Source organism: Ceratotherium simum, chromosome 13, assembly GCF_057802395.1.
Source record: "Ceratotherium simum simum isolate JZ-2026a chromosome 13, ASM5780239v1, whole genome shotgun sequence".
Lineage (NCBI taxonomy): Eukaryota > Metazoa > Chordata > Mammalia > Perissodactyla > Rhinocerotidae > Ceratotherium > Ceratotherium simum.
This window is the reverse complement of record NC_141912.1, coordinates 27,713,728-27,739,903: the sequence shown is the minus strand read 5'-3', so window position 1 is coordinate 27,739,903 and position 26,176 is coordinate 27,713,728. Positions and strand designations below refer to the sequence as shown.

General features: G+C 40.9%; 1 protein-coding gene across 1 annotated transcript; it reads left to right on the top strand.

Moving 5' to 3' along the window:
* Positions 1-9,012: 9,012 nt before the first annotated feature.
* On the top strand, positions 9,013-21,960 carry ZSCAN31 (zinc finger and SCAN domain containing 31). Its single transcript, XM_014796311.2, has 4 exons — positions 9,013-9,090; positions 17,625-18,085; positions 18,897-19,047; positions 19,813-21,960. Exons 2-4 carry the CDS (start codon positions 17,708-17,710, stop codon positions 20,586-20,588), a joined length of 1,305 nt encoding a protein of 434 aa, XP_014651797.1. The 5' UTR covers positions 9,013-9,090; positions 17,625-17,707; the 3' UTR covers positions 20,589-21,960.
* The last annotated feature ends 4,216 nt before the right edge of the window (positions 21,961-26,176 follow it).

The window sequence follows — 26,176 nt, the reverse complement described above, 5'->3', positions numbered from 1 at the left end:
TACCTTCTGGAACAGTTGTATCTTACCAAGGCCTCCAAATACCATGTTTTGCTCATGGGATCTGAAAATATCATCAGTAGAGTGAATCAATATAATGTCCTTAGGATTGTCCAAATAGTCCAGATCCCTTCTGACTATAATATTGTAGAGGAGAAAAGAGCTAATACAGCCTCTACAAAAGTAAACTTTTGTCCATCTATGTAAAAATGAACTACTTCTGTTCCTCTTTTCTAAGAGAGATGGAAAAGAATGCACTTACCAGATCAAGGACTGCATATTATGTGCCTGAGATCATGTTAATCTGCTTTAGAAAATATACCGTATCTGGCATCACAGCTACAACCGGGGCTACTACTTGGTTGAGTTTGCAGTAGTTAATTGTCATTCCCAGGATTGCTTGGTTTTTGTAGGAGCCAGACTGGTGAATTAAAGGGGATGGGGAGGATGATGCATTCTTTTTGTCTTTAAGGGTAGTATTAACCTTTCCACTCCTGCTGGGATTCAAAATTTTTTTGAGTTACTCTCTTGGCTGGGAAAGAGGTAGCAGTTTCAGAAACTATCACTTGCCTTCCCCATTACGTAGCTCTCAACTCCTAGTCCAAAGGCTTAATGTGGGGTTACTCCATCTCTGAAGTATATTTCATCTCTTTTACAATCAGAGATGAGAAAAATGACCAATGCAGGCAGGGGAGTGTCTGTGGACCCAGTTCGAGCCCTGTCTGGGCCATGACTTCATTTCCTATCTGTCCCCCATATGCCCACACTCTAACAGGGGACCACAATAATACTTTGGGTAGCTAGGTATCAATGTCAACTCAGACTTTGTGTCAGAGTCCTAAAAAATCTTTGGATATTCCCTTTCCCCAGTATACATCTAATGAACTAGCTGTCCTGCACTACAGTCCCTTTGCGGAAGGCTTGGGAAAATATACTATATACATTCAGTTTAGCATTACAGGGTCTTTCCTCTTGGAGACACAGCCAGTTCTGAGAATAGGTCAGGTCCAGAAACTGCATAATGACTTGAGACTTTTTATTGGGGTAGTTGCCCTCAGCCTTGTCATTTCTCCTTGATTTTTTAAAGTTATATATATCAAACAACACCCTTGTTGGGTACCCATCTGTTTTGCCACTGGGAAAGCTATATTCTATTGACCATCTCCAGAGTTTTCGGAGAGTCAGGTCCCTTGGCTGCTACTCTAAACTTGATGTTTTCTATAGTAATTTCTGCCACATTGCTGCTGAAGTTTAAGCATATATAACCGCCTGGCCTATAATATTGGTATCCTGTCATCCCCATTGCAGTCAGGGAACCTTGTTCTGTTACAGCATCTCCTACTGTTATGGATCGAATTGTACCACCTGAAAATTCATGTGTTGAAGTTCTAACTCCCCAGTACCTCAGAATGTGACATTATTTAGAAATAGAGTCATTGCAGATGTAATGAGTTAAGATGAGGTCATACTGGAGTAGGGTGGACCCCTAATCCAACATGACTTGTCCTTATGAAAAGGGGAAATTTGGACACAAAGACAAGCACACGGGGAGAACATTTTGCAAAGATGAAGGCAGAAATCAACAAGCCAAGGAACACCAAAGATTGCCAGCAAACCATCAGAAGCTAGGAGAGAGGCCTGGAACAGATCCTTCCTTCATCACCCTCAGAAGGAACCAGCCTTGCTAGCACCTTGATCTTGGACCTCCAGAACTGTGAGACAATAAATTTCTGTTGTTTAAGCCACCTAGTTTTGTTTTGGCAGCTCTATAAAATTAATACACCTACCATCAGCCCTGGTCTACAGCTGACTCTCACCACAGAGCTTCTTAATGATGCTCGTGCCCTTTCACCAGCATATTCCTTATCAATTTGGTTAATAGAGGATTCTCCATCACTCCCATAGAATATAGTCAGATCATGAGTTTTCTGGCCTTCCTTACATAGTATATCCACTCTAGCATGCACACTTCTCTGAGCCTCTTGTTCCCTGTCTCCACCATCTGCAGTAGCTCCTCTGTGTTTCTACTTCACTTACTGTAATCCCTTGCTTCTTTCCCCCAACATTGTATTATGAACATTTTCAAACATTCAGAAAAGTTGAAAGAATTTTATAGTATATCATTTGCTCATAATTTAGATTCTACAATGATCATCTTACTATACTTGCTTTATCACATGTTTATTCCTCTATCCATTCATCAATCCATCTCATTTTCTTAATATATTTATATTTTCTTAATACATATTAAATGTCAGATATCAATCAGTACACTTACCCCTAAATATTTCAGCATGCATGTCATGAACTAGATTTCAATATTTGTTTATAGCTCTTATCTTCTGAGGTAAAATTTACATATAATAAAATATGTATATCTTAATTATACATTCATTAAGTTTGCATAAATGCATACCCCTGTGTAATCCAAACCTCTGTCAAAATATAGAACATTGCCATCATCCCAGAAAGTTCCCTCATACCACTCCCTGGTAATTTCCCCCACCACTCCTACAGGCAACAACTCTTTTTATTTTTTTCACCAAAGTTTAGTTTTGTCTCTCTTGAACTTCACATAATTGGAATCATAGAGTATGTATAATTTTGTGTAAAAGGCTTTGCTTTTTCCATGCTTTCAAGTGCCAACCTATCTGTGTATTAATTAGCAGCATCTCCCAGGGCCCTTGCCAAGGTATTAAATCCTATATCATGGGAGAGTGCCTCCACCTTAATAACACTCTTCCTTATCCAAATTGATATCCCACCCTCTTTGATCCATCCCTCTCAGATCCAATCTCATATATACACTCCTATGTCCTGACAGTACATATCATATCAGTCCTAGAGCTCCTTTAGCATATAGTATCTTTCCTCCCTTAGCAGACCCCCAGTACTTTTCCAGTCAGGTTTGGCTGTGATATAAACCTAGGAATTGACCTAGTGGGCAAGTGTGGAGGTGAGGTAGATCCTGCGGGGGCATATGCTTACTTACAAAGCAGAGGCTCTACATCATCTTCAAGCAAGCAGGAAATACTAGCTTGTAACAGGGAGGGATGTGATACTTCTGCAGGCCTCTAGGCTTCAGAGGAATCTGAGATTCAAGACTCTCGAGTGCTTTGACTTAGTCCCTATCCTAAGTCTCAGAGTTCCGTTCCTTTCCAGTCAGCTCTCTGGCTGTGGCTTAGTGGGCCTACTGGGGTTGATAATAACCTTGTTTGGAGCTCTGCTACTCTTTCAGCTAATCCTGGGTCTGACCCTCAGCCTTTTCTGCCCTCTGGTTGAAGGAGATTAGCCTTTATATGGAGCCAAGGAGGCCCTCTGGCTTTTACACTTTGCTTTATATTGGTAGTTAATCACCCTCAGAATTCCATTGCCTTCATCTAGTGCTTCAGTTGTCCCTAACAACAGCCGTACTATTTCAAACTCCTCATAAATAATATTTCTACCTAAATTTTCAAAAACCTTACTGGGAAAAACATTTCTTCTCTGTCCTTTTGTGCTCGTACACGACTTTCAGTACGTGCCAAGAAAGCAAAACCCTGACCATTCTTTTGCCCAAGCCATTTCTCACAATTGTTTATGCAGCTTGTAAATTTGAAAGATGAGGTAACATTTTCCCCTGGACAAAAAGCAAGCTTACTTAACTGCATGCTGTAAAAGTGGCAGACTCCCTAAGCTTAGGTTTCCCCAGATGCAACGCCAACTCGTGTGCATATCATCCATCTGGAACCATCTTGTAACTTCTTTCAGATTTGGAGGCAAGTGGAATTGGCACATATACGAATGTTCATGCTGCTTGCTACCTATGAATAATGAAGTCTTTTGTTTCTGACCATAGACCTTGTGTATTTTGAGATCATCCGTGAAACATTAACAGGCTAGTTTTTAGTTTGTAAGTGGAATAAAATAAAATCCCAGACCCACCCCACCTGAAATAATGTACCCACAAGTTCATTACCTTCCAGCAATATCCTATCCTACTTTACCACCATTGAAAATTTTAGCAATCATACTGCAACCTCCTGTCAAAGATATAGGTGTTCTACCTATCCCTAGGGCTTGAATCCTCATTGCCAGTTGGCATCAGGTAATCCAACTCAAAATCCCGTTTCTGAGACTACTTCCTAGGACCACTTCCAATATCAAATGTAGGTTTGGTTCTCCAGGAAAGAGATTTTGATATTTATGTGCAAGAAATTTATTGATGCGTGCCCTAGAGAAGCAATATTGGGCAGAGGGAGAAGTTCAACAAAGGCATCAACTAATCCTACAGGGAGCTCTGGAACCAAAGCAGTTGCCCTTCAGCATTGCCTTGCGTTGAAGAAAGGAGTCAAAATTGTGTATACCTCTCAACAATGACTCGTCACTGAATGTGGGATGCTATATTTGGGGACATGATCTTGAGCTATGCAGTTGTCATTGGTGGCTGAGCAATATGCCTCAAGAAGGTCTCAGTTAAAAGCTATCACTCTAAGCAGCTGAGGGAATGTGTGTCTCATTCATGACGGAAGGAACTGATCACTGAACAACAGATCCACTACCAGAATCAATGACTGGACTCTGACATTCTAAGATTTAGAGAATGGAAAGATGGACAGGATCCACAATGAAGCAGTAAACGGTATGGTAGGACAACCATGAGAGAGAGTGGTGCCCCAGTGAAGAGCACGTTTCAAGAAAGGAAAAGTATCAAATATGTGAAATGCCACCAAGGGGCTGTTGAGGACTGATAATTTATCATTACATTTGGGAATGTGAAGGTCAAGAAAAGTTTTAATGGCATAGTGGAGATGAAACCATTATCTCAGTGGGTTTATAAGAGAATGGGTGTTTTTCCATTTCCAAAATATGAAGCTTAGTTATTCAGACTGACTCTCTTATTGAAAACAACCTACATAGCATACATTATTTTAGAGTAATTTATTAAAAGCATTGCAGAGCTGATAAGATAGTAAGGAATTTTAAGTTACAATCTAAGTGGAAGTGGAAATTCAGAGAGGTAATTCAAACATTGAAGATGATATTTACCCTTTAATTTTGCCAAACAAAATTTGATCTTCAATTGTGTGGGTCTTGGAAATAGAAGACAAAACCCCAGGCCTGCCTAAGGTGAGCATCTGATAAGAGATCCTCCTTTGATAAAGCCAGCACCTACCTACAAGGGATGTGGCAGTGGTGAACCAAAAATAACGCTATTCCATATCTACCTCTAGCATACTAGATGTAGGAACTAGTAAGGGAAGTTGCCTTGGTACTGAACAGAACAGAAGAGAACAGTGCTTGAGAATTATAATCACAAGCAAGTCCTCACACAGATTTACAGTCCAGATTCACAAAACCAAGATGGACTAAACAGTCTCAAGTCATGAATTCAGTTTAAAGTATGGACTAGTCAGAAACAAATGCAAATCTTCTTAGGGACAGACACTATTTTCCTTCTTTCTACTTGCTTTGAGTTTAATCTGTTCTTCTTTATCTAGTTTCTTAAGGTGAAAGGCTAAGCCATTGATTTGACATCTTTCTTTTTTAATACAGGTACTTACAGCTATAAATTTCCTGTAATCACTACTTTAATTACATTGCATACATTTTGGTATGTTGTGATTTTGTTTTCAGTCATCTCAAAGTATTTTCTAATTTCCCTTGAAATTTCTTCTTTGACTTATTGGATACTTTGAAGTGTGCTGTCTAATTTCCATCTATTTGTGAATTTCCAATTTCCTTTTACTATTGATTTATAATTTCATTCCAGTGTGATTGGAGAACATACTCTGTATGATTTCAAACATCTGAACTTTACTGAGGCTTGTTTTATGGCTTATCATAGGTCTATGTGTTCCAATCAAAGAATAGTAATGAAACTAGCAGACTCCAATTTGCAGGAAGGTGGAAGGAGACCTTAATGCAATAATGTCTTAAAGAGTTAACGTGGTTGGGGTCAAATGAACTCTAGAACATAGGAAATTAAAACTCCCTTCCAGGACAAAGCTTTGGACTTCTGCTTTCAGTCATGGTAAAAGAAGTAGGAAAATCATACAAGTCCCTCAGAACCGTGATTTATTGGAGTTCTAGCCCAGTCAAAGTGGAAAGACATTGATTACATCCTGAGAATTCAACTGTAACACCAAAAGGTCATGCCTTAGGAATAAGAGCCATATCCTTGAGTATGGACTTCTCTATATCCACCCTAACAAAGCTAAAAACCAAGCTTCCTAAGAATCAAGGAAAACTATCAGTAAATCAACTGCCTGCTAGAACAAAATTCAGTGAAGGAAGAAATCACACTCCAAATGCCTTAAAATTCATCAACTATAATGTCCATAGATATATAATAAAACATATAATAAAAAATTATTAGACATGCAAAAAATGCAAGAAATGAAACGTATAACCCACCTTTCCAAGCATTAAATAGAAACAGATGTAGAGGTGACCTAAATGTTGAATGACTAGACAATGACTCCAAAGCAGCAATTATAAATATCTTCAGAAATTTAAAGAAAAATATGATATTAATGAGTGAACAGATGGGAAATCTTGGTAGAGAAATCAAAACTATAAAACAGGTAACCAAATGGAAATTCTAGTACTAAGTACAATATCTGAAATCAAAAAAATTCACTGGATGGGCTTAACAACAAGTAGGATATAGGAGAAGAAACAGTCAGTGTACTTGAAGATAGATGCATAGAAATCATTCAATCTAAAGAAAAGAGAGAAAAAAGCTTGAAGAAAAAGAAAAAGAATTTCACAGCAGCCTGTGGACAACATAACATTGTCTAACAGTCATGTAATTGGAGTCTCATGAGAAGAGGAGAAAGAGAATAGGACAGGAACAAATTTGAAGAAATATTGGTAGAAATTTCCCCAGAGTTGGTGAAAAACATCAATATCCAGACCCAACAAGTTCAGTTAGCTCCAAGATGAATAAATACAAAGGATATAAAACCTAAGCACATCATAGTGAAACTGCTCAAAACCAAAGTTAAGAGAAAATCTTGAATGCAAGGACATTTTGGTATGATTTAAGAAACAAATTATAAATTATAAAGTAAAAATTATTTATTAAAAAACAAAATTCAAATTAAAAAATTAATGTAATGTGAGAAACAAAAGCAATAGAGATGTTCAATAAAATCAACAGATTTTTATTCTGACATCAAGAAGTAAATTATAACAAAACAAAAAAAAAACGGTTTTAGATTATATGAAAACAGTAATTCATTAAGAGGAATGCCAAATTTTGAATAAAGTAATAAATAGGCTCTTGGATTGCTTGCTTGTTCATTAACCTAACTAACGAAGAACAGTGAATCGCTGAACACAGTGAAAAGAAATTTAAATTTCTTGCACATTTGACATAAAATATTGACATTGACAAAGAAAACATAACATGCTACTGACAATGAGGATATCTAAACAAGCTAGTTAATGTGTCAATATAAGCGATTCTCAGATTAGTCTCCATAAAAAAACTTAAAACACCCTAAAATCTTGTAGCTCATAACAGAAAGAAACTTGATAGACGTTTACCCAAATATCACCAATTTAAAATGTTTTGATCGGGCATGCTAGAGGAAAGACTATACTATGTTTTTATTCTTTCTAGAAAAATTTAAATTACAAAATCAACATAGTCCAAGAATATAAAGCCAACAATTTAGGAAAAAATTATTATAGAGGTGCATCAGGCAGTTAGTTAATAAAAACATTTATTTTATGATTTTTATGTTTGTGATGTTTGTAAGACTTTAAAATTGGTAATATGATGTGATTTTCCATTCTAAATCTCCATTTTCATACCTATGTTTCACCCAAATTGTATAAACTGGATCTCCCACTGTCTGTATTTCTCTTTGTTTCATAAGCTTCATGAGGGTGGGAACTTTGTGCTTATTATTATTATATCCAGTCCCTAGAAGAAACCCTTGGCACAAAGAATGCATTCAACAAGAATTTGTTAAATGAATGAATTAATGAATAAAAAAATCAATTCACCTCTTAATATGTATTATCTGTCCCCTTCTCTCTATTTCTGTGGCTACTGCCCTCACTATCTCTACCCTGGGTTCTTGGAATAGTCTCCTAACTGGTCTCCCTGCCTTGTAATCTCAATTCCTTCCAGTCTATCCACCACAGTGCTGCCACGGTAACATTTCTAGGTGCAAATTTGATCACATTGCCCAAACTTCTTGGTTAGGGATCCAGGAACAGTAACTGCTGGTGCCCCCTGCCACATATTCCATTCTCCAGCCATGCTGATCTGCCCAATTCTCTTGATGGCCAAAGTGTCTCACTCCATTCCTGCTTTTATTCTTTTATTCTATATCCTGGAAATTCCTTTCTCTTGCTCCTTTCCCCTTGTACACCTGCAAACTCCTTTTGCTTCCTGTTCTGCTCCACTCCTTTCCTCTTTCTTCTGTGCCACTAATTTGGCCTAGTACATACATTTATTTTCTAAATACACTGCATTATACTATGTTCCAGGGACTATCCTAATCGATTTACAAACATTTATTTTACATTTCGTTTCGCATGCAGATCAGCTTTACGTAGTTACTTGTTTACATGCCCGTGTCCCCTTCTAGACTCTGAGATTCCAGAAGACAGAGGTTGAGAGTAAAAAACCACCACCCATAACAACAAAACCTTTGTGTTCTCACCCCCACAACCACCATTTCCCTTTGTGGTGTCAACGAGACCAGAGGAAGGGGACAAACTCAGGAAGGAATCAGTGATCAGTTATTAGAACTGGACTAACCATGAAGTCCCTTCTGTCCCTAACGTTTTGCGTTTCTATGACCGTCTGACTCCCAGATGCTGGGAGCCACTCCGCATAGAAAACCCTCGCTAGGGAACCGCCTTGCACCCAGTCGGGCTGGATTTCTGGCTCCGAGCTCTGTAATGAGGTGGTCACCAAGTCGCAGCAACCTCCGTAGCTCCTAGAGAGTACAAGAAAGCTCCTAGAAGAGAAAGAGTTGCTCGGCTCCGGCGACTGGACAGAGAGGCTGACGCACTTCCGGCCTTTGTGGTTTGTCGGTTGCCCGGGGACTGCCGCTCCGCCTAGAGCTGGAGCTTCCCCGGACCCCGAAGGTGAGTCTCGGGCCCCTCGTCCCGACCCGCCCGCCTCCCGGAAGATTTCAGGTCCCTGTTTTGGAGTAGGCGGGAGGGGACGTTTGCGCAGGCGTGGCCCCCGACCCCACTCTCGCCGTCGCCTAGATCCATTCACTGGCCTGAAGCCCCAGTGGAGTAGGAGGGGGTCCTGCCCCTGGCCCTGCAGGGGTCGTGGGAGAGACCCCTGGAAGGGGCGGAGCTTTGTGGCAGGACCAGAAGAGTGGAGGTGAGGGAGGGCCGTCCGACTGCGGGTCTCTCACTCTGTCAAAGCCAGACTCCCTGTATTCTCATCACCTTTATTCAACAAGTGTTAACATTAAGCATCTACTTTTTCTTTAAATATTTCAAAGTAAATTACAAGCATCGTGACTTGTCACCCATAAATAGTTACATATGTGCATGTCTAAAAATTAAGGACATTTTACATATACAAATCATAACTACAATATCATTAACACACCCAACTAAATGTAGGAGCATTCCTTAATATCACCTAACACCTAGTTCATATTCAAATTTCCCGTTGTCCTACAAATGTTTTTTGCCATTGGTTTGCACCAACTAAGATCCAATTAAAGACGGTTCATTGTATGTAGTTAGAGAGAAACTCTCCAGGAGTTTCTTTTAGTTGTTCCTCTATTTCTTTGTCACTGTAATCAGTTATTTTTTGGGATTTATTTTACAACACAGGTGTTTTATGATTTTCGTTATCTCTCTGTTGCTGTTGCTAATATGCTGAAGCTAATAAGAAAAATGCTCTTTTATGCTCTTTCCGCCATGTTTTTAGTTCAGTTAAGGAAGATGAGGACACAGTATCGAATTCTGCAGTTGTATCACTCTTATCACGTATTTGCTGCCTGACACATAATAGACACTTAATGAATATTTGTGAAGTGAATTCCTTTGTGGGTTACAGGTAATGCAGAGAAACTGAATATTGAATTTAGGATGAGCTCTCCTACTTCCTCCAGGAGTATACCTTGTACACACACCTCCAAGATGATGGCTCTTATTTCATCCTATTGTAATTCTATCCCCACGAGCTATAACCTTCTGTGTATACCCAGCTCTTAGCACAGCTCCATAAATATCTGTCGAGAGACTGAAGCACTTTTACAAAGGATGGTTAAGCTGTTTTGTCTTTTAATTGTGTGTATTTTTCAAAGTTAAATTAATTTGAAGAATACAGTAATATTATACCTAAGTGGAAATCTTTCTGGATCCAGTGCAATAGCCCAAACCCCTAGTCTTCTTTCAACTCTTGTCTTTTCTGCTTCCATTCTTGCCTCCAACTTCATTTCCTCGGGTCATTCACCATCCAGTAGCAGAGCTTCTTAAAACATAAATCCAGTCTGGTCATTTCCCTTCATAAAAGTCTTCAGTGACTTTCCATTGCCTGTAGCATAAAACCCAAACTCCTATGCCCTACATGAGCTGGCTTGTCTTACCAGCCTAATTTTTTGCCACTCTCCTCTCACTTGGCTGTAGCCACTCCAGCCTCCTTTCATTTCTTTGACCACACCATGCCCTGCCTCAGGGCCTTTGAACAGTCTCCAGTGCTCTTTCTGTCCCCCACCTCTACTCTGCGTGGTTCACTCCTTTTCACTCTTAAGGGCTCAGCTTAAATGTTACCTCACCTCCCACCACCCTATCTTAATAGGTTCTCCATTTACTTGATAACTCAGTGCCTGGTTTGTTTTCCTGTAGTACTTACCACAACTGGTAATTATTTTATTTGCCTTCTTACTTACTTTTGTTGTTGTTGCTGTTATTTTTGGTTAGTTTTCCCTATTAGAATGTAAGCTCCAGCAAAACAGGGACTTTTCTGTCTTTTTCACCATTGTGTCTCTAGTGCCTAGCAAAGTGCCTGGTATGTTGTATGTGCTCAATGAAAATTTATTGATTAAAATGGGTGAATAAATGGGAACAACATCTATTCTGTAACACAGTCAGGAACCAGGACATCAGAAGAAATCAAATAGGAAAACTTTGAGGGGTTGGCACCAAATTTATCCACTATATTCTAAAAATACCAGAGTCTTAAACAAGTGGCAGAATTCCATTTCTTGTGATTGTAGGACTGAAGTCCCTGGTAGGACTGAGGTCCCCCTTTCCTTGCTGGCTGCCAACTGGGGGACTGGCTTCAGCTTCCAGAGGCCGCCTGCATTCCTTTACATGTGGCTTCCTCCACTGGCAAGCCGGCAATTGTGCATCAAATGCTTTTCATGCTTCAAATCTCTGACTTCCTCTTCTGCTACCAGGCAGAGAAAACTCTCTGCTTCTAAAGGGGTTATGTTAGTAGGTTAGGCCCACCCAGAGATCTCCCTATCATAAGGTCAACTAATTAGTAACCTTAATTACATCTTCATTACAGCTTTTGGCGAGTAAACTAACAATCATAAGAGTAACACTAGAGGACAGATATCATGGGTCAGTCTTACCTATTACAGTACCACTAATTTATTTATTCGGCAGTTGATGGACTTTTGGGTTGTTTCTGGTTTGGAGCTATTATGAATGATGTTGCTCTGAACATGCCTGTATTTTAGCTTGTAATGGACATAAGCACTCATTTCTTTGGGGTATATATCCAGGAGTTGAATTACTGGATCATGGGGTACACATATGTTCAGCTTGTCAAAGAATGATGAGACCGTCACTCGGTATCTGAAATGAAAAGACAAAGCTGAAGAGGTATGCTGCCTAGGAACAGTCCTGAACAGAAGGGATTGCTGATCTTATATAGGGGTTTGGGAAGCATGGAGTGCAGTGATTGCTGGATCTTTATGGGGTTGAGTGGGGTGACATCATCCGTGGAAGCGTGGTTTCACAGGACAAACTGTTGTTGATTAGTTGGCACTCAGAGCTGTGCTTATTGGAATGAGTCATTCTGATTGGCTGATTTTCAAAAGCTATGGGTTGTCACTAATTGATTAACTTGCAAAAACATGTTTTCTGTGTGACTGAACAGCCCAGTTCTGGGCTACTTGATATCATAGCGACAGAACAATCAGTCTTTTCCTAGGAGTGAGGGAACTTTTTTTATTCTCAAGCTTTAAGAGAGAGTTCTAAAGAATTTTCCAAAGTGGTTGTACCCATTAAACTATCCGCATTAATACATGAGAGTTCCATTTGAAACTCCATATCTTTGCTGATTTACCCTTAAATTATAAGATGTGTATTTACTTTTAGAATTTTTTTAGTGAGGTCTGTCGTTGTTCAGTATTTCTATTCTCCTCACAACAAGGCCCTTACTACACTCTTAACATTTTACTGAACATCCACCACATCTTGTTATTATACATTAGAATTTTCAGTCTCATATCCCTTCCCATTTGTGTAGTAAAAGATTCTCATGTAAAAAATGTAATAAACATTATCCATTGAAACATTCCATATCATCCCTGCCCCCAACCACTCATTTTCCATCCCCAGAGATAAGTAATGTTGTTTGATATCCAAATTAGAGAAGATATATATACTCTTTTTTCCTTTTTTGTGCAGCTAATAGCATCTTATTCACACTGGTTCTTCACTTGCTTTTTTCACTTAAATATATCTTAACAGTCCTTTCAAGTCTGTGCATAAAGAGCTTCTTCATTTTTTTAAACTGCATTGTAGTCCAATATATGGATTACTATAATCATGCGTTGCTTAATGCTGGGGATACTTTCTGAGAAATGCGTCGTCAGGCGATTTCGTCGTTGTGTGAACATCATAGAGTGTACTTACACAAACCTACATGGTATAGCTTGCTACACACCTAGGCTACATGGTACTAATCTTATGGGATCATCATCGTATATACAGTTCAGCGTTGACCAAAACGTTGTTTTGTGGAGCATGACTGTAATTTATTTAACCAGTCCCATATTGGTGGACATTTAGGTTGTTTCCACCCTTTTGCTGTCACAAAGAGTGACACAGTAAATAACCTTTTATATACACATAAGTAAATATATTACATTATAGGGATTTTTTTTTGCCATAATCATTTAAATTTATTGTCATATTTTGTTAGTTCTTGGGCTTATGTTTTTTCTTCTAGCTCACACCTTATTTCTGAGTTCACTTTTTTTTGCTGAACTACATCCTTTACTTTTTTAGCAGGGGTCTGTGGGTGGTAAATGACTTTATTTTGCTCTATTTACTTATATTTGTGGCTGGGGGTAAATTCTGTGTTGACAGTCATTTCCCCCACTCTGCATTCTGGACTCCATTTTTGTTTATGAGCAGTCTGCTGTTTCGTTTGTAGGTAATCTGTCTCTTTTCCTCTGGTAGCTTTTAAGATTGTCCCTTTATCCTCAGTAGGGACAGGTTCACTATATTATATCTAGGTGTGCACTCTTGATCTGAGAAGTCATGCCTTCATTTCTGGAAAATTCATAATTTTTTTCTGATCAACTATTATTTCTCAGCCATTCACTAGATTCTCATCTTCTGAATCTCCTATTATATTAATGTTATAGTCTCTTAATATAGGTCCTTTCTTCTTAACTGCTCTTTTATATTTTTTATCTTTTGCTGCATTCAGAGTCAAGTCTTCAGTATTGTCTTAAAAATCACTTATTCTTCAACTGTGTCTATTCTGTTGTTTATCCTCTAGTGCCTTTTAAATGTCAAAAGTTTTTTTTTAATTTTATAATTTCTAATTAGTTCTTTTTTTATATCTACCTGATGTTGCATTTTTGCCTATTTTGGTTTCATTATCTCTTATATTTCTCGAAATCACTTATTTTAAAAATTCCTTGCACTATAAAATAAATTTCATCTCAAGTGAATTTCTACTCTGATTGTTGATTGTTTTTCTTAGGGTTAGAGTTCTTCATGTGTTTTGCAATTCAGTTTGTAGGTTTATTTGGCATGGGAAGCATTCTGTTTAGATTTCTCTCTCTTCTTCATTCAGCATTATATCTAAGACCCTTTCTGGGTCTTACAACCAGTGCTTGAATGTTGCTGCCCCAAGGAGTTATTAGGGTGGCCAGATCTAGTATGGGGCCAGCAGCTTCTGGGCTGAGTTACTGCAGATGAGGTTGGTCCTGTCTCTTGGCTCCTGGACCAGTAGCTTCTGATAAAGTCATAGCCCAAGTCAGCAGCCTACAGTCTTTTTGTCTGCCCCCTTTCCATGAGTGTGGAAGTCCACTGAAGCCACTGGCATCAGCAAGTGAGCCTGGTTCCCTACAGTCTGAGACGGACTGCCTTGAGTCTCTTTAATCTCCCAGGAGTTGAATTCTAAGCTGTCCCTCTGACTGCTTCTAGACTGTTAGTTCACAGCTTCTATTCCACTGGCTAGTCTGTGTTTCTATTTCTGGTCCACTGAGATTTTTATCTTGTATTTGTGGCTGGCCATGTCTTTCTCTTTGTCTCTTTTTATGTATCATCTCCCAATGCCTAATGTTGGGAGTGAATTGGTAATTAAAAGCATGAACTGGCTGTGCCATGTTGCCCTGGAAATCTGAATCCAATCTTCAATGGTTGCTTTTGAGCTGCTGTTGGGATGTTCAGGTGGATGCCCCTCATGGGATCTAGAGGTGAGCTTCAGCACATATCTGGAAGGCCACCACTGGTCATGGTATGCCCTGGTCTTTCTTGAATATTTCTTCCAGAATTTTCAACTGTCCACTGAGTATTGGCCTATGAATTAAATGTTTTATTTTGTTAGGCCTACTTCTTCTATAAAAAGAGGATATTTCGCTTATTAATACTGCTTTGTTAATAATACCTGGTAATTAATATTTATTTAGAAATTGCTATGGACCAGGGTACTGTGCTAATGTTTTTATATGCATTACCTTATATAATCATCACAACAGCCCCATGAGAGGGATGCTATGGTCAGTCCCATTTTAGAGAGGCCACATGATTTGAACATTATTTGCTCTGCTGTAGTGTTTCTCTAAAGGTGATTTTAAAGAACTCATTCCATCAGATGTGTATCAATACTTGCTCCTTGCTAGGAAATCAGATGACAGCAAATTGTACAAAATTGAATAAATCAGGGCATATAATTGAATAAATAAGGTCAAGAAAACACTGAAGAAAGATTCATCCAAAATTTTGTGGCAAGTCCAGACGTGTAAGTCTTCTAGGCATTTTGTTATAAGAGGTGTCTGGGATCTGTAGCAGGTTGGGGCATGGTTGAGAGAGGAGACAGTAAGACCTGAGAGAACTGGCTGGGAACACAGGGTAGCGCATACAGATCTTGGGAGCAGGGGTGGCATGGGGGAGAGGAAAAAGAGGGCATTTTCCCTTCTTCCCTCCCTTGTCCTTGCGATGGCTTGATGAAATGAAAAGGGAGACAGAAAGGGAGAGTTCATTTATTTATCCAGAGAACATCTAAGGAGCCCTGACAGTGGGCCAGCACCACACTAGTGATAAAGTGGCACAAGATCAGGAGATAAATCCTAAGTCACCAACTGTGGGGAGAACAACACAGCAGATGGAGAGGCTGCCCCTCTCCATCTTTGGGTATGTGAGGGATTGCCTGTGGTGCTCAAGTTAAAAAAAAAACAATCTCCATGGTTTCTCAGTAATATTAACCCATATTTGCAGAACAGTTTTTGCCTGTAAACCTAACCCCATGAGAAGTCACATTTTTAATAATTATGGAATCTAATGCAAATTCATAGTTAGAAATTCAGACTTAATGGTCTTTCTGGACTGACCACTTAACAAAGCTGATCCAGATGCTGCAGTAAGGTGTAAAAAACAATACAGTTGGCCCTGGACACTGACAAAGAATAAGTCCCACAATCTTTGTAACTCTCCATATTCTCAACATTGTAACATAATTTTATGTAAATACTGTGCTAAAGTCTGTATCTCTACCACTGTAAATACCATCAAGGCAAGGACCATGTCTGTTTCCTCTCATTGTCTTGACCTAAGTGCCTACACTATGCCAGGCATCTGGTAGGCACACAGTATTTGAATGAATGGAATAAATACATTTTCCCTCAATAAAGTATAACTGAAAAACTTCCAAATTCTCTCAGACCTTAACAATTCTATAACATAGGGCTAAAGTCATATATAAAACTTAAATTCCACCACTAAAGTAAACATTATATCAGTGTAACCACCATTAAGACTCCCAACTTAAATTGCCACAACCCTACAAAGTATTCTTACCATTTCCGTCCTGAATCTTATTCAGTGTTCCTTTAAAATACAGATCTAACACTATGACAATGAAATAAAAACCTTGATGCCCCTTGATTTTCCATATGTAATATAGCCTTCACATCTTAGCCTAGAGTTCAAGGCTGTTTTCTATTCCAGCACAATGTATCTTTCCAACCTCATCTCTTTTCACACATTTTCTATCCACACTCTACACTCTATAGTTCAGCCACCAGGACCCCCTGCCTGTCTTAGAGCCACTATGCAGTGTAACTTTAAATACTTGTGGTCATGTTATTTGCTTGGCCTGTGCTGTTAAATCTCCTCCCACTGCCTTTCTCTGCCTGACAAATTCTTATTCATTATTTTTGGCCTAATGCAAATGTACTTGCTTCTAAGCCACATTGTTTCACTGCTCCATACTCAGTCAGACTTATTTTTTTCCTACTCTTTACTCACAGGATATTTGGTTGAAGCCTCTATTATAGCCCTCATCATTTGATATTATAGCTAGTTTTATGTGTCCTTCTCTTCACTTAAAGCTACCATATATTGATTGTCTACCAAGCTTTTAAATCACTGCTATTTATTGTTCATTTATTTTCTTGGAATAAGTACTTTATTTCAAATGGTACAAAAATGAGAAAAAGTACAGAGGGTAGTCCATGAAAAGTAAATTTCTCTTCCTCTCTTGTTCTGCAGTTACCTAGTTCCCTCCCCAGAGGCTACCCTTCTATATCAGTTTTTCATTGCCATAATAATGTGGTATAACAACCACAAAACTTCGGTGGCATACAGCAGTAAACATTTATTTAGCACATGAATCTGTGGGTTCAGCTGATCTGGGCAGGGCTTACTTCTATATCTGCAGTCAGCTATGGGTCCGCCAAGCAACCCTGCAGATCTCGGCTAGGCTCACTCACGTCTGGGAGTTGGCTGGCTGTTAGCTGACCTAGAATAGTCCATCTGCCCCACTGGGGTGATCTGGCTCTGTCCTACATGTCTCCTATCATCTGAAAGTCAGCAGATTCTCCTCCTAGCAATTGTAGAGGGCAAGGGCAAGCAGGGTCAATCATAAAAGTACTTTTCAAGCCTCTTGCTTGTATTACACTTGCTAGTATCACATTGGCCAAATCAAGTCACATGATTGAGATCAGAATCACAGTGGAAGGGCACTGCAGAGTACATGGCAACAGGAAGGGTAAAGAATTGGGGCCATTAATGTATTCTGCCATACACTTTTTTCCAGTTTCTAAACATATAGTGTAAGTAAAATCCTATATATACTTTTAATTGACATCAATGATAGTGTAATATTCATCGTTTCTATACTTTGCTTTTTTTACCACTACTTCTAATATTTCCATTAATAAGTACTGTTTTGTCATCAGGTGTATCCTTCTAAAGATTAAATCAGGGATTCTTAAATCAATTACCTTTCACCCCAAGCTGGAGTGAGCCTTCTAAATTAATAATGGCTGCAGAAGAACAGGATGGATTTAAGATTGTGAAGGTGGAGGAAGACCCTACCTGGGACCAAGAAACCTACCTTCAAGAGAATAGCTTTTCTGGCCAGGAGGCCTCCCGCCAACTTTTTAGGCACTTTTGTTACCAAGAGACTCCTGGTCCCCGAGAAGCACTGAGCCGGCTCCGGCAACTCTGTCATCAGTGGCTGAGGCCAGACACCCACACCAAGGAGCAAATCCTGGAGCTCCTGGTGCTGGAGCAGTTCCTGACCATCCTGCCTGAGGAGCTCCAGACCTGGGTGCAGGAGCACCATCCCAAGAGTGGGGAGGAGGCAGTAGCTGTGGTTGAAGATCTGGAGCGAGAGCTTAGTGAACCAGAGAACCAGGTGAGAGAAGGAAGATGGGCTCTTAGACCCTGAATACTAAATGAAGGGTGATGTTTGGTGACCCAGGTTGGTTGTCTATCGCCACATATATTAGTCCTCTGTTGCTACGTAACAAATTACCCTGAAGCCTTAATGGCTTAAACAAACAAACGTTATCTCACAGTTTCTGTGAGTCAGGATTTGGGGAGCTACTTAGGAGGATCTCTCATGAGGTTGCAGTGAAGATGTCAGCCAAGACTGTAGTCATCTGAAGATCTAACTGAGGCTGGTAGATCCACTTCCAAGATGGCTCCCTCCCATGGTTGTTGGTCGGGGGGCCTCAGTTCCTCACTGGCTGTTGGCAGGAGGTCTTAGTTCTTTGCCATGTGGGTTTCTGCCTAGGGCTCATTGAGTGTCCTCACCACCTGTCAGCTGGCTTCCCCCAGAGAGAGAAAGAGAGAAAGATGAAGCCACAATGCTTTTTATGACTTAGTCTCAGAAGTTTTATACCATCACTTCTGCCACACATTCTGTTCAGTAGAAATGAGCCATTAGGTACAGCTCACACTCAAGGGGAGGGGAATTAGGCTCCACTCTTTAAAGGAAGGAGTATCATAGAACTGGTGAACATATTTTAAACCACCATACCATGTAGGGCCACTCTTGTTCTTCCCCTTCTGCTCTTGGGTGGAATTAAAACTCTGGGCCTTCCCCTGTCTCATTTCTCTACAAAATATTTCATATGGTTTAATATAATCTCTTTCATTGAGTATTAGCCTGGGCTCCTATAAGTCCTTCTCTAATGAACCCAAATATACCTATGTGCCTTCAGGCCCCAGATTATGAACATGGACATTCTGAAGTGCTCTCAGGGGATGTGGTGAATCTGAAGTCCAAGCAGGAATCAACAGCCATCCGGCTTCAGTCCATGGTGACACAGCTCAAATGTGAATCTTTTGGTCCTCACCAGTTTGGAGAACCAGGTAAGGACTTTGATGGGTCCATTCAGAGATCTCCAGTGGCTCTGTACAGGGTAATACTTAAAACTGTGGACTGTGAGGGGCAAGTTGCCTGGGATGGAATTTAAACACTGCTACTTAGTAGCTCTGTGACATTGGGCAGGTCAGATAACCTCCCTGAGGAGGCCGACCTGGTGGCATAGTGGTTAAGTTTGCACCCTCCGCTTTGGCAACCTGGGGTTTACAGGTTTGGATTCTAGGCACAGACCTACACGCCACTCACCAGGCCATCCTGTGGCAGCGTCCCACATACAAAAAAAAGAGGAATATTGGCAACAGATGTTAGCTCAGGGCCAGTCTTCCTCACCAAAAAAATAAAAAATTAAAAAGAAAATAACCTCCCTATCTCTTCAGTTTATGCATCTATGAAATGGGGATAATCATAGTACCTCAGTCATAGAGTCATTTAAAGATTTAATAAGTTAACATATGTTAAAACACTTAGAACAGTGCCTGCTTTGTAGGAAGCACTCTGTAGTCCCTGCTTGCATACATCTTCTCTGGGAGCCTTGCCTTCTCCGGGTGACCCCCTCAGCCATTTCAGCAGTGCTGATGACCGCTTCCTCTGCTGGCCTCAGTATCCCAATTTAGCCCCTCTGTACATTACACTGCCAGTTTTGCATTCCTAAAGGGTGTGTGTTAGGTATGAATCTTCCTATTCCCCATCCCATGCCTGTACTCTTTCATAAAGGAAAGAGATGACATTGTCTGGTCCATTTATTATTTCAGATGGTGAAACTGTACCTGAAAACCAGGCATTGGCATCGAAGCAAGAAGTCTTAAAAGAAATGGAACATTTTGGGAATAGCAGACTCCAAAGAGATGTTCCTCTAGAATCTAAGTGTAGAGAAACTTGTAAACGGGACAGCAGGGTAGAAAAGCAGAGGGGACACGCCACTGGAGAGAGACGTCACAGGTGCAATGAATGTGGGAAAAGCTTTACTCAGAGTTCAGTCCTCATTCAGCACCAGAGAATCCACACTGGGGAGAAGCCATACGAATGTGAAGAATGTGGGAAGACCTTCAGCCAGAGGTCAGGCCTAATTGAACATCAGCGGAGCCACACAGGAGAGAAACCCTATCAATGTAAGGAGTGTGGGAAAGCCTTCAGTGCCAGCAATGGCCTCATTAGACACAGAAGAATCCACACGGGGGAGAAACCATATGAATGTGAAGAGTGTGGAAAAGCCTTCCGCCTGAGCTCATACCTTGTGCAGCATCAGAGGATTCACACTGGAGAGAAGCGCTATCGGTGTAATGAGTGTGGTAAAGCCTTCAGTCAGAACGCAGGGCTTTTCCAGCATCTCCGAATCCACACTGGTGAGAAACCCTATCAGTGCAGTCAGTGCAGTAAAAGCTTCAGTAGGCGAACCCTCCTTATAAAACATCAGAGAAGCCACACTGGAGAGAGACCGTATGAGTGTGATGAGTGTGGGAAAGCCTTCAGTCACCATTGCAACCTCATTAGGCATTTCAGAATCCATATTGTTGCCAAACTGGACTAATTCCATGGACTCCCAGGCCCCTAAATGGGGCCATCTTGGAAAGTAAGATTTTCAAGTGGCTTATGTGTTCTTATCAAATATGTTTTGCTTTGGAATGAGTAGCTTGTCTGCAGACCAGATGCTGGTGTCTCCTGGGTGGATGACTGAGTGTGGGTAGTTGCCAGGCAGCCTCCTTCTCCCCTCTCCCTTGGTTCATTTCTAATGATTTCCCTTAAAGGGACCAAATTTTACCTGGAAATAAATTGGTACAGAGGGGCTGTTCTTGAGTAATACTGAATATTGAACAACTGTAAAAGACTAGTATCTCTGTATACTTTTTTAAGATTGGGTAAGTTCAAATGATATTCAGAGGTGAGTCTTTTTCTTTTCCTGTAAAAGTTACATTTTAAACACATTTAAGGTTTGGGGAGTAAGAATCATTCCCATAGGAAACATTGCCATGGTCTCCCCTAGGAATGTGATGGATGGTCTCTTTGGTGCTTTCAGCAGAAGGGGTGGCATACTCATTAACCAAGCAGCATTATCCATAGTGTGAAACCTATAATCTTGATTTAGAAATCTATGTCCCATTTGATCTCTAATTGCAGGTCATTACCATATTTAAGGTTCCCATTTTTGTTATAAATAATGAATAAGAGGACAGGACACTTTAAAATCTTTACAATGTACCTCTTTTATTCATAGTCTTTTCTGTCAGCATTCCCCTGCCACTGCCTTTCAGAGGTTATCAGCAACTCTGAATGCCGCTGCAAGCAGCGTCATTGAGGCTCTATAAAGAAAAAGAGCCTGCAACCTCAGGCAGCTTGCTGCTTAACTGGGGAGACCAGCATGCTCAGGCTATTTACTGTCAGAGTTAAATACAAGCTCTGGCACCAGGCTGTCTAGGTTCAAATCCTGCCTCTCCATCTGTGAGCTGTGTGACTTTGGGCAGCTCATTTGAATGCCCCTATGCTATGGTCTCCCCATCTATAAAACAGGATAACAGTACCCTTCTCCTAGGGTACATAAGATTAAATTAATACAAACTTCTAAAGCACTTAAAACATAGCTCTTAATAAACATGCACTATGCTTTACATAAGAAATAATACCATCTAATGAATGTAGGTGGAATTATAACTATCATGTTAGAACTAAATAGGATATTAAATGCCTCTGCTGATAGTCCATTATACTTTTCTCCACAGTCAAAATCTGAATGAGAATTTCAAAAGGGAGGAAATAAAAGTTCAGCTTAAAGTTTACTGTGCTAAACGTTTGTCTTTGAAGTTTATAAAAAAAAGTTAAAAAAGTATACATGTGTGTATGTATATGTATGTGTATATCTATTTGGTTTTCCTTATAGCTTAGGGACCATAACAAAAAATAACTTTAAAATTCCTTGACTATTTCATTTGTGAATAGAACAATTAGCTAAATTCAGATTATCTAGATTTTATCTAGATGATCTAATGTTTATCAAATTTTAGAGTATCTACAAATCACCTGGGATCTTGTTAAAATACAGATCTAATTCAAAAGGTCAGAGTGGAGCCAAGGAATCTGCATTTTTAGTAAGCTCCCAGTGATGCTGCTGCTGCTGCTTCATGGAACCCACTCTGAGTATCAGCCCTCAGACAGCCTTGAGTATTGATATTGTCCTTCAGATATGCTAGAGGTGCCAAGCAGATCAGTTTCCTTCCCATCCTTCTTCCTCCTGCAACCTCTGCATCAACATGTGGTCCCTGAAACTGTCCCCCCCACAGGGGCCCACTGCTTGCCCCGCCTTAAGAGGACTGAGAGGCCCCTGAAGTGCAGTGGCCAGGTGGGGTGAGGTGGGTTTGGGAAACAATGCAGTGTCCTCTGCTCTGGCACAGGCAAATTCAGCCAAATCTTCACGCAGGAAGTCTAAACAGTACCTACAAGTGTTTGCTTCAGGAAGAAGCTGCTGCTACAGTTTCTGTTCTTCCTCCCCCCTCCTCCATACATGAGCTCTCAGGGTGAAGGGAAAGCTGTTGCATCTTTAGGAGCACACTGCAGACCTGCCAGCCCTCACCGCCAGTCCTCCCTTGGGCTCTCTGAGCATCTCAGGACACAAGGACAAGGGCCCAGCTGAGGTGTCCTTACCTATGGTGCTGCTACATACCACACTTACCTTCAACACTGAACTTGGGCTTGGTCCTTCTGGGACTCCAACTCCAGTGCTCAGACAGCCCCTTACTCTCTCACCTACTCAGAAAGGCAAAGAAAAGCTCACAGAGGAGAAAGCAGCCACCAAACAGAGGCCAAAGGGGTAAAGGTAAAGCAAAGAATGGCAGATAATCTGTTGGCCTCTCACCCAATGGGTGAGAGAGAGGAGGAGAGAGACAGGAAGAAGAAAGAGCCTGATAGGCAAGCCTGCAGTAAAGAGAAAATTGAAGGGATAAACATTTGATAAACATTTGGGGATGTTTTGCTTTTTTCAGATTCTGTTTCACTGATCTGGTCCACCATGTTGGAAGGTGATAAAGTGCTTTGGAAACAAGAAAGTGGAGCAGGATAAAGGAGGAGTGAGGTTTCATTATATAGAGTGGTCAGGGGAGGCTTCATTAGGAGGAGGCATTTGAGCTAAGATTTGGAGGAGGTCAGGGAGTCAGCTGAAGGCTGTCTAGGAGGAGGACATTTAGGAAGAGGGATCAGCCAGTGCGAAGGCCCTAAAGTATGGGATAAAAATATCTTTCCCATTGGGTTTGTCACATGATCCCCACAATAACCCTAGAAGAGGAAGGCATAGGTATCTTCCATTCACGTTTATAGTTGAGTAAACTGAGCGTGGTGAAATGAAGTGACCACTCCACATCGAATGCCTGTGAGATGGCAAAGGTTTGTATTCGAGACTGACTGATTCCCCTTCTGGTGCTCTTTCCTGCTAAGTGCCTGGGAACTGTGTTTTCCTACCTGGAAAATTATTCTTTTCTTCCTCATCTAGAAAACATAGATGATGCTACTCAAATAGGTGTCAGAGTAATTATTTGGCACTAGCTGTGTCCTGAAAGCATTGGGGAGGGGGGGTGGGCAGCTAACCTGTTGGAACACGAGGAACAAATGGATAGATTCCTGGAGGGTCAGGTAATGTTAATGGTTGGGTGTGAGGCTGGAGAGTGAGGGTGCAGGGAGTGCAGGCAGCCAAAGCCTGATGGGACTGAAGCGCTGGGAAAGTGGAGGGGAAGGAGAATGGGAGGAAGAGTCAAGTTTGCAACTTGGTAGCACAGCGCAGCTGTTGTTAGTTACTATCTAGCTGTGTGACTGTGGACAAGTTACTTCACTTCCCTGTGCCCTTGTAGAAAGACCTGAAGGCCAGGTGGGTGAGTAGAGATCTCAAGAGGTTGCCTAGGCAATACAGGTGAGCCCTTCTCTAGGTTTCTTGGTGCTCCTCTGATCACCAAACGAAATCCATTTGTGGGGCAAGGGGGGGGTGGGGTGGGGCTAGGAATTAGAAGGGAAGAGCCAGGCACACGTCCAACGGGGAGGTCCCAGGACTTTTGGGCAGGGGGCAAGGGAGAGAGAGTCTTCTACTTAACCTCTTTGCCCTGGATGAGCCCAAAGCGAGGAAATCAACGAGATGAGAGAGCTTCCGAGCCGCGTGGAGAGGCAGCGGAAGTGTCCGCGCGCGGCGGAGGGGGCAGTGGTCCGTGATGCCACGTTTGCCCAGGTACCAGAGTCCTTGGTCCGAGCTTGGTCCTGCCCAGGGTGAGTCCCCGGGCGAGCGGGGCGGGGCGAGGGCAGCGGCGGATGCCGGATGCGCTACGAACCTAGGCGGGATAAATGCCGGCATTTCAGGAATAAATACAATACTACGACTACTACTACTAGATTCTGTAGCGCTAAATACAATACTACGACGACTACTACTACTTCTGTAGCGCTTACCAGGATCCTGGCACTGTTCTAATGGCTTAACAGGTATTTAATCGTCAAACATGATCTAAACATGATTATCAACTCCATGGGAAGGGGAAACACTGAGGCACAAAGAGGTTAAGTTACTTGCCCAAGGTCACACAGCTTGTAGGTGTTAGAGGCACACTCTGTGCTCTTGCCCCTTTCAGATAAGAAGCTACAGAGTATTGCGTCAGAGCTGTCAGGCTGCACTGGATGCCTTTTAACTGCTGCCCTCGTTAGAACTGAGAGCACAGTTAGTTTAGCGATTCTCTTGATAGACATTGAGGTTGAGTCCTGTTTTTCACTACATGTTAGGAACAACACTGCAGTGACAGGTCTTGTACTTGCCTCCCTGACCACAAGTGTTAAGTGCAGGACCACAGCATATGTACATTTCTTAAAAGTTTTTTATTACAGACAGTTTAAAACATTAACAAAAGTTGAAAGAATAGTATAATGAACCCTTACATATCCATCCGCCTTCAACATTAGCAACTCATGACCAGTCTCGTTTCATGTATATCCGCGTCCACTTCCTCCCTTCCCTTGTTATTTTGAAGCAAATCCCAGCTGTATTATTTTACTTGTAAATATTCCAGTATGTATCTCTAAGAAAGACTCTTTTAGAAACATAGCCGTAATACTTTTATCACCTAAAAGTTTAATATTCTCTATCTTATTACATATCCAGTGTTTACATTCCAATTCTTATAAATGTCTTAATTTTTTTACATTTGTTTGAATCAGGATCCCCATGATGTCTACAAAATGTGGCTGATAGGTCTTATCTTTTTTTGTGTGTGTGTGTGAGGAAGACTGGCCCTGAACTAACATCCATTGCCAATCCTCCTCTTTTTGCTGGGGAAGATTAGCTCTAAGCTAACATCTGTGCCCATCTTCCTCTATTTTGTATATGGGATGCCACGGTAGCATGGCTTGATTGATGAGTGGTGTGTCCGTCTGCGCCTGGGATTCCAACCTGCGAACCCCGGGCCACCAAAGCAGAGTGCTCGAACTTAACCACTATGCCACCAGGCCAGCCCCAGTCTTGTCTCTTTTAATTAGATATCTCCTCCATTTCTTTTTTCCCCATTGCACTGTATTTGTTGGGGCATGGTCAGGTGGGGGGTTGTTAATCCTGTAGTTGCCCAAAGTCTGCATTTTGATGAATGCCCCCCTGTATTGTAATTTAACATCTTTCGCTGTCTCTGTATTTCCTGGGAATTGGTAGTTCAATCTAGAGGCTTGAACATAATCAGCCTTTTTGGCAAGACCACTTCATCATGGTGTTGTTTTCTTTCATCAGGAAGGAATGTCTGGTTTCTTTTTGTGATGTTAGCAGCCATCGATGAATAGTACTCTATCCATTAATTCCTAATGAGTGGCAAAATTGTGATATTCTAATTATATCATTCATTCTTTATTCACTAGAAGAATACATTTATTAAAAGAAACTTTTTCTTGTCACTATTTAGTTACCGAGTGGTTTGGTTCGCATGGAAAAGGCAAGATAAATGCTGGATTGTTTCCTTTTGTTTACCAGTTTTCAAAATACTTAGTTGGTTCCCTAGCATTCTCCAGTGGTGGCCAATCCAATTTTTTTAAGTAAGAGTGATTATGAGCTCAGGGATGTAAATATACTTGAAGTGTTTCAATCCATTGCTGTCATTATCTTGACTGATGCTCAAA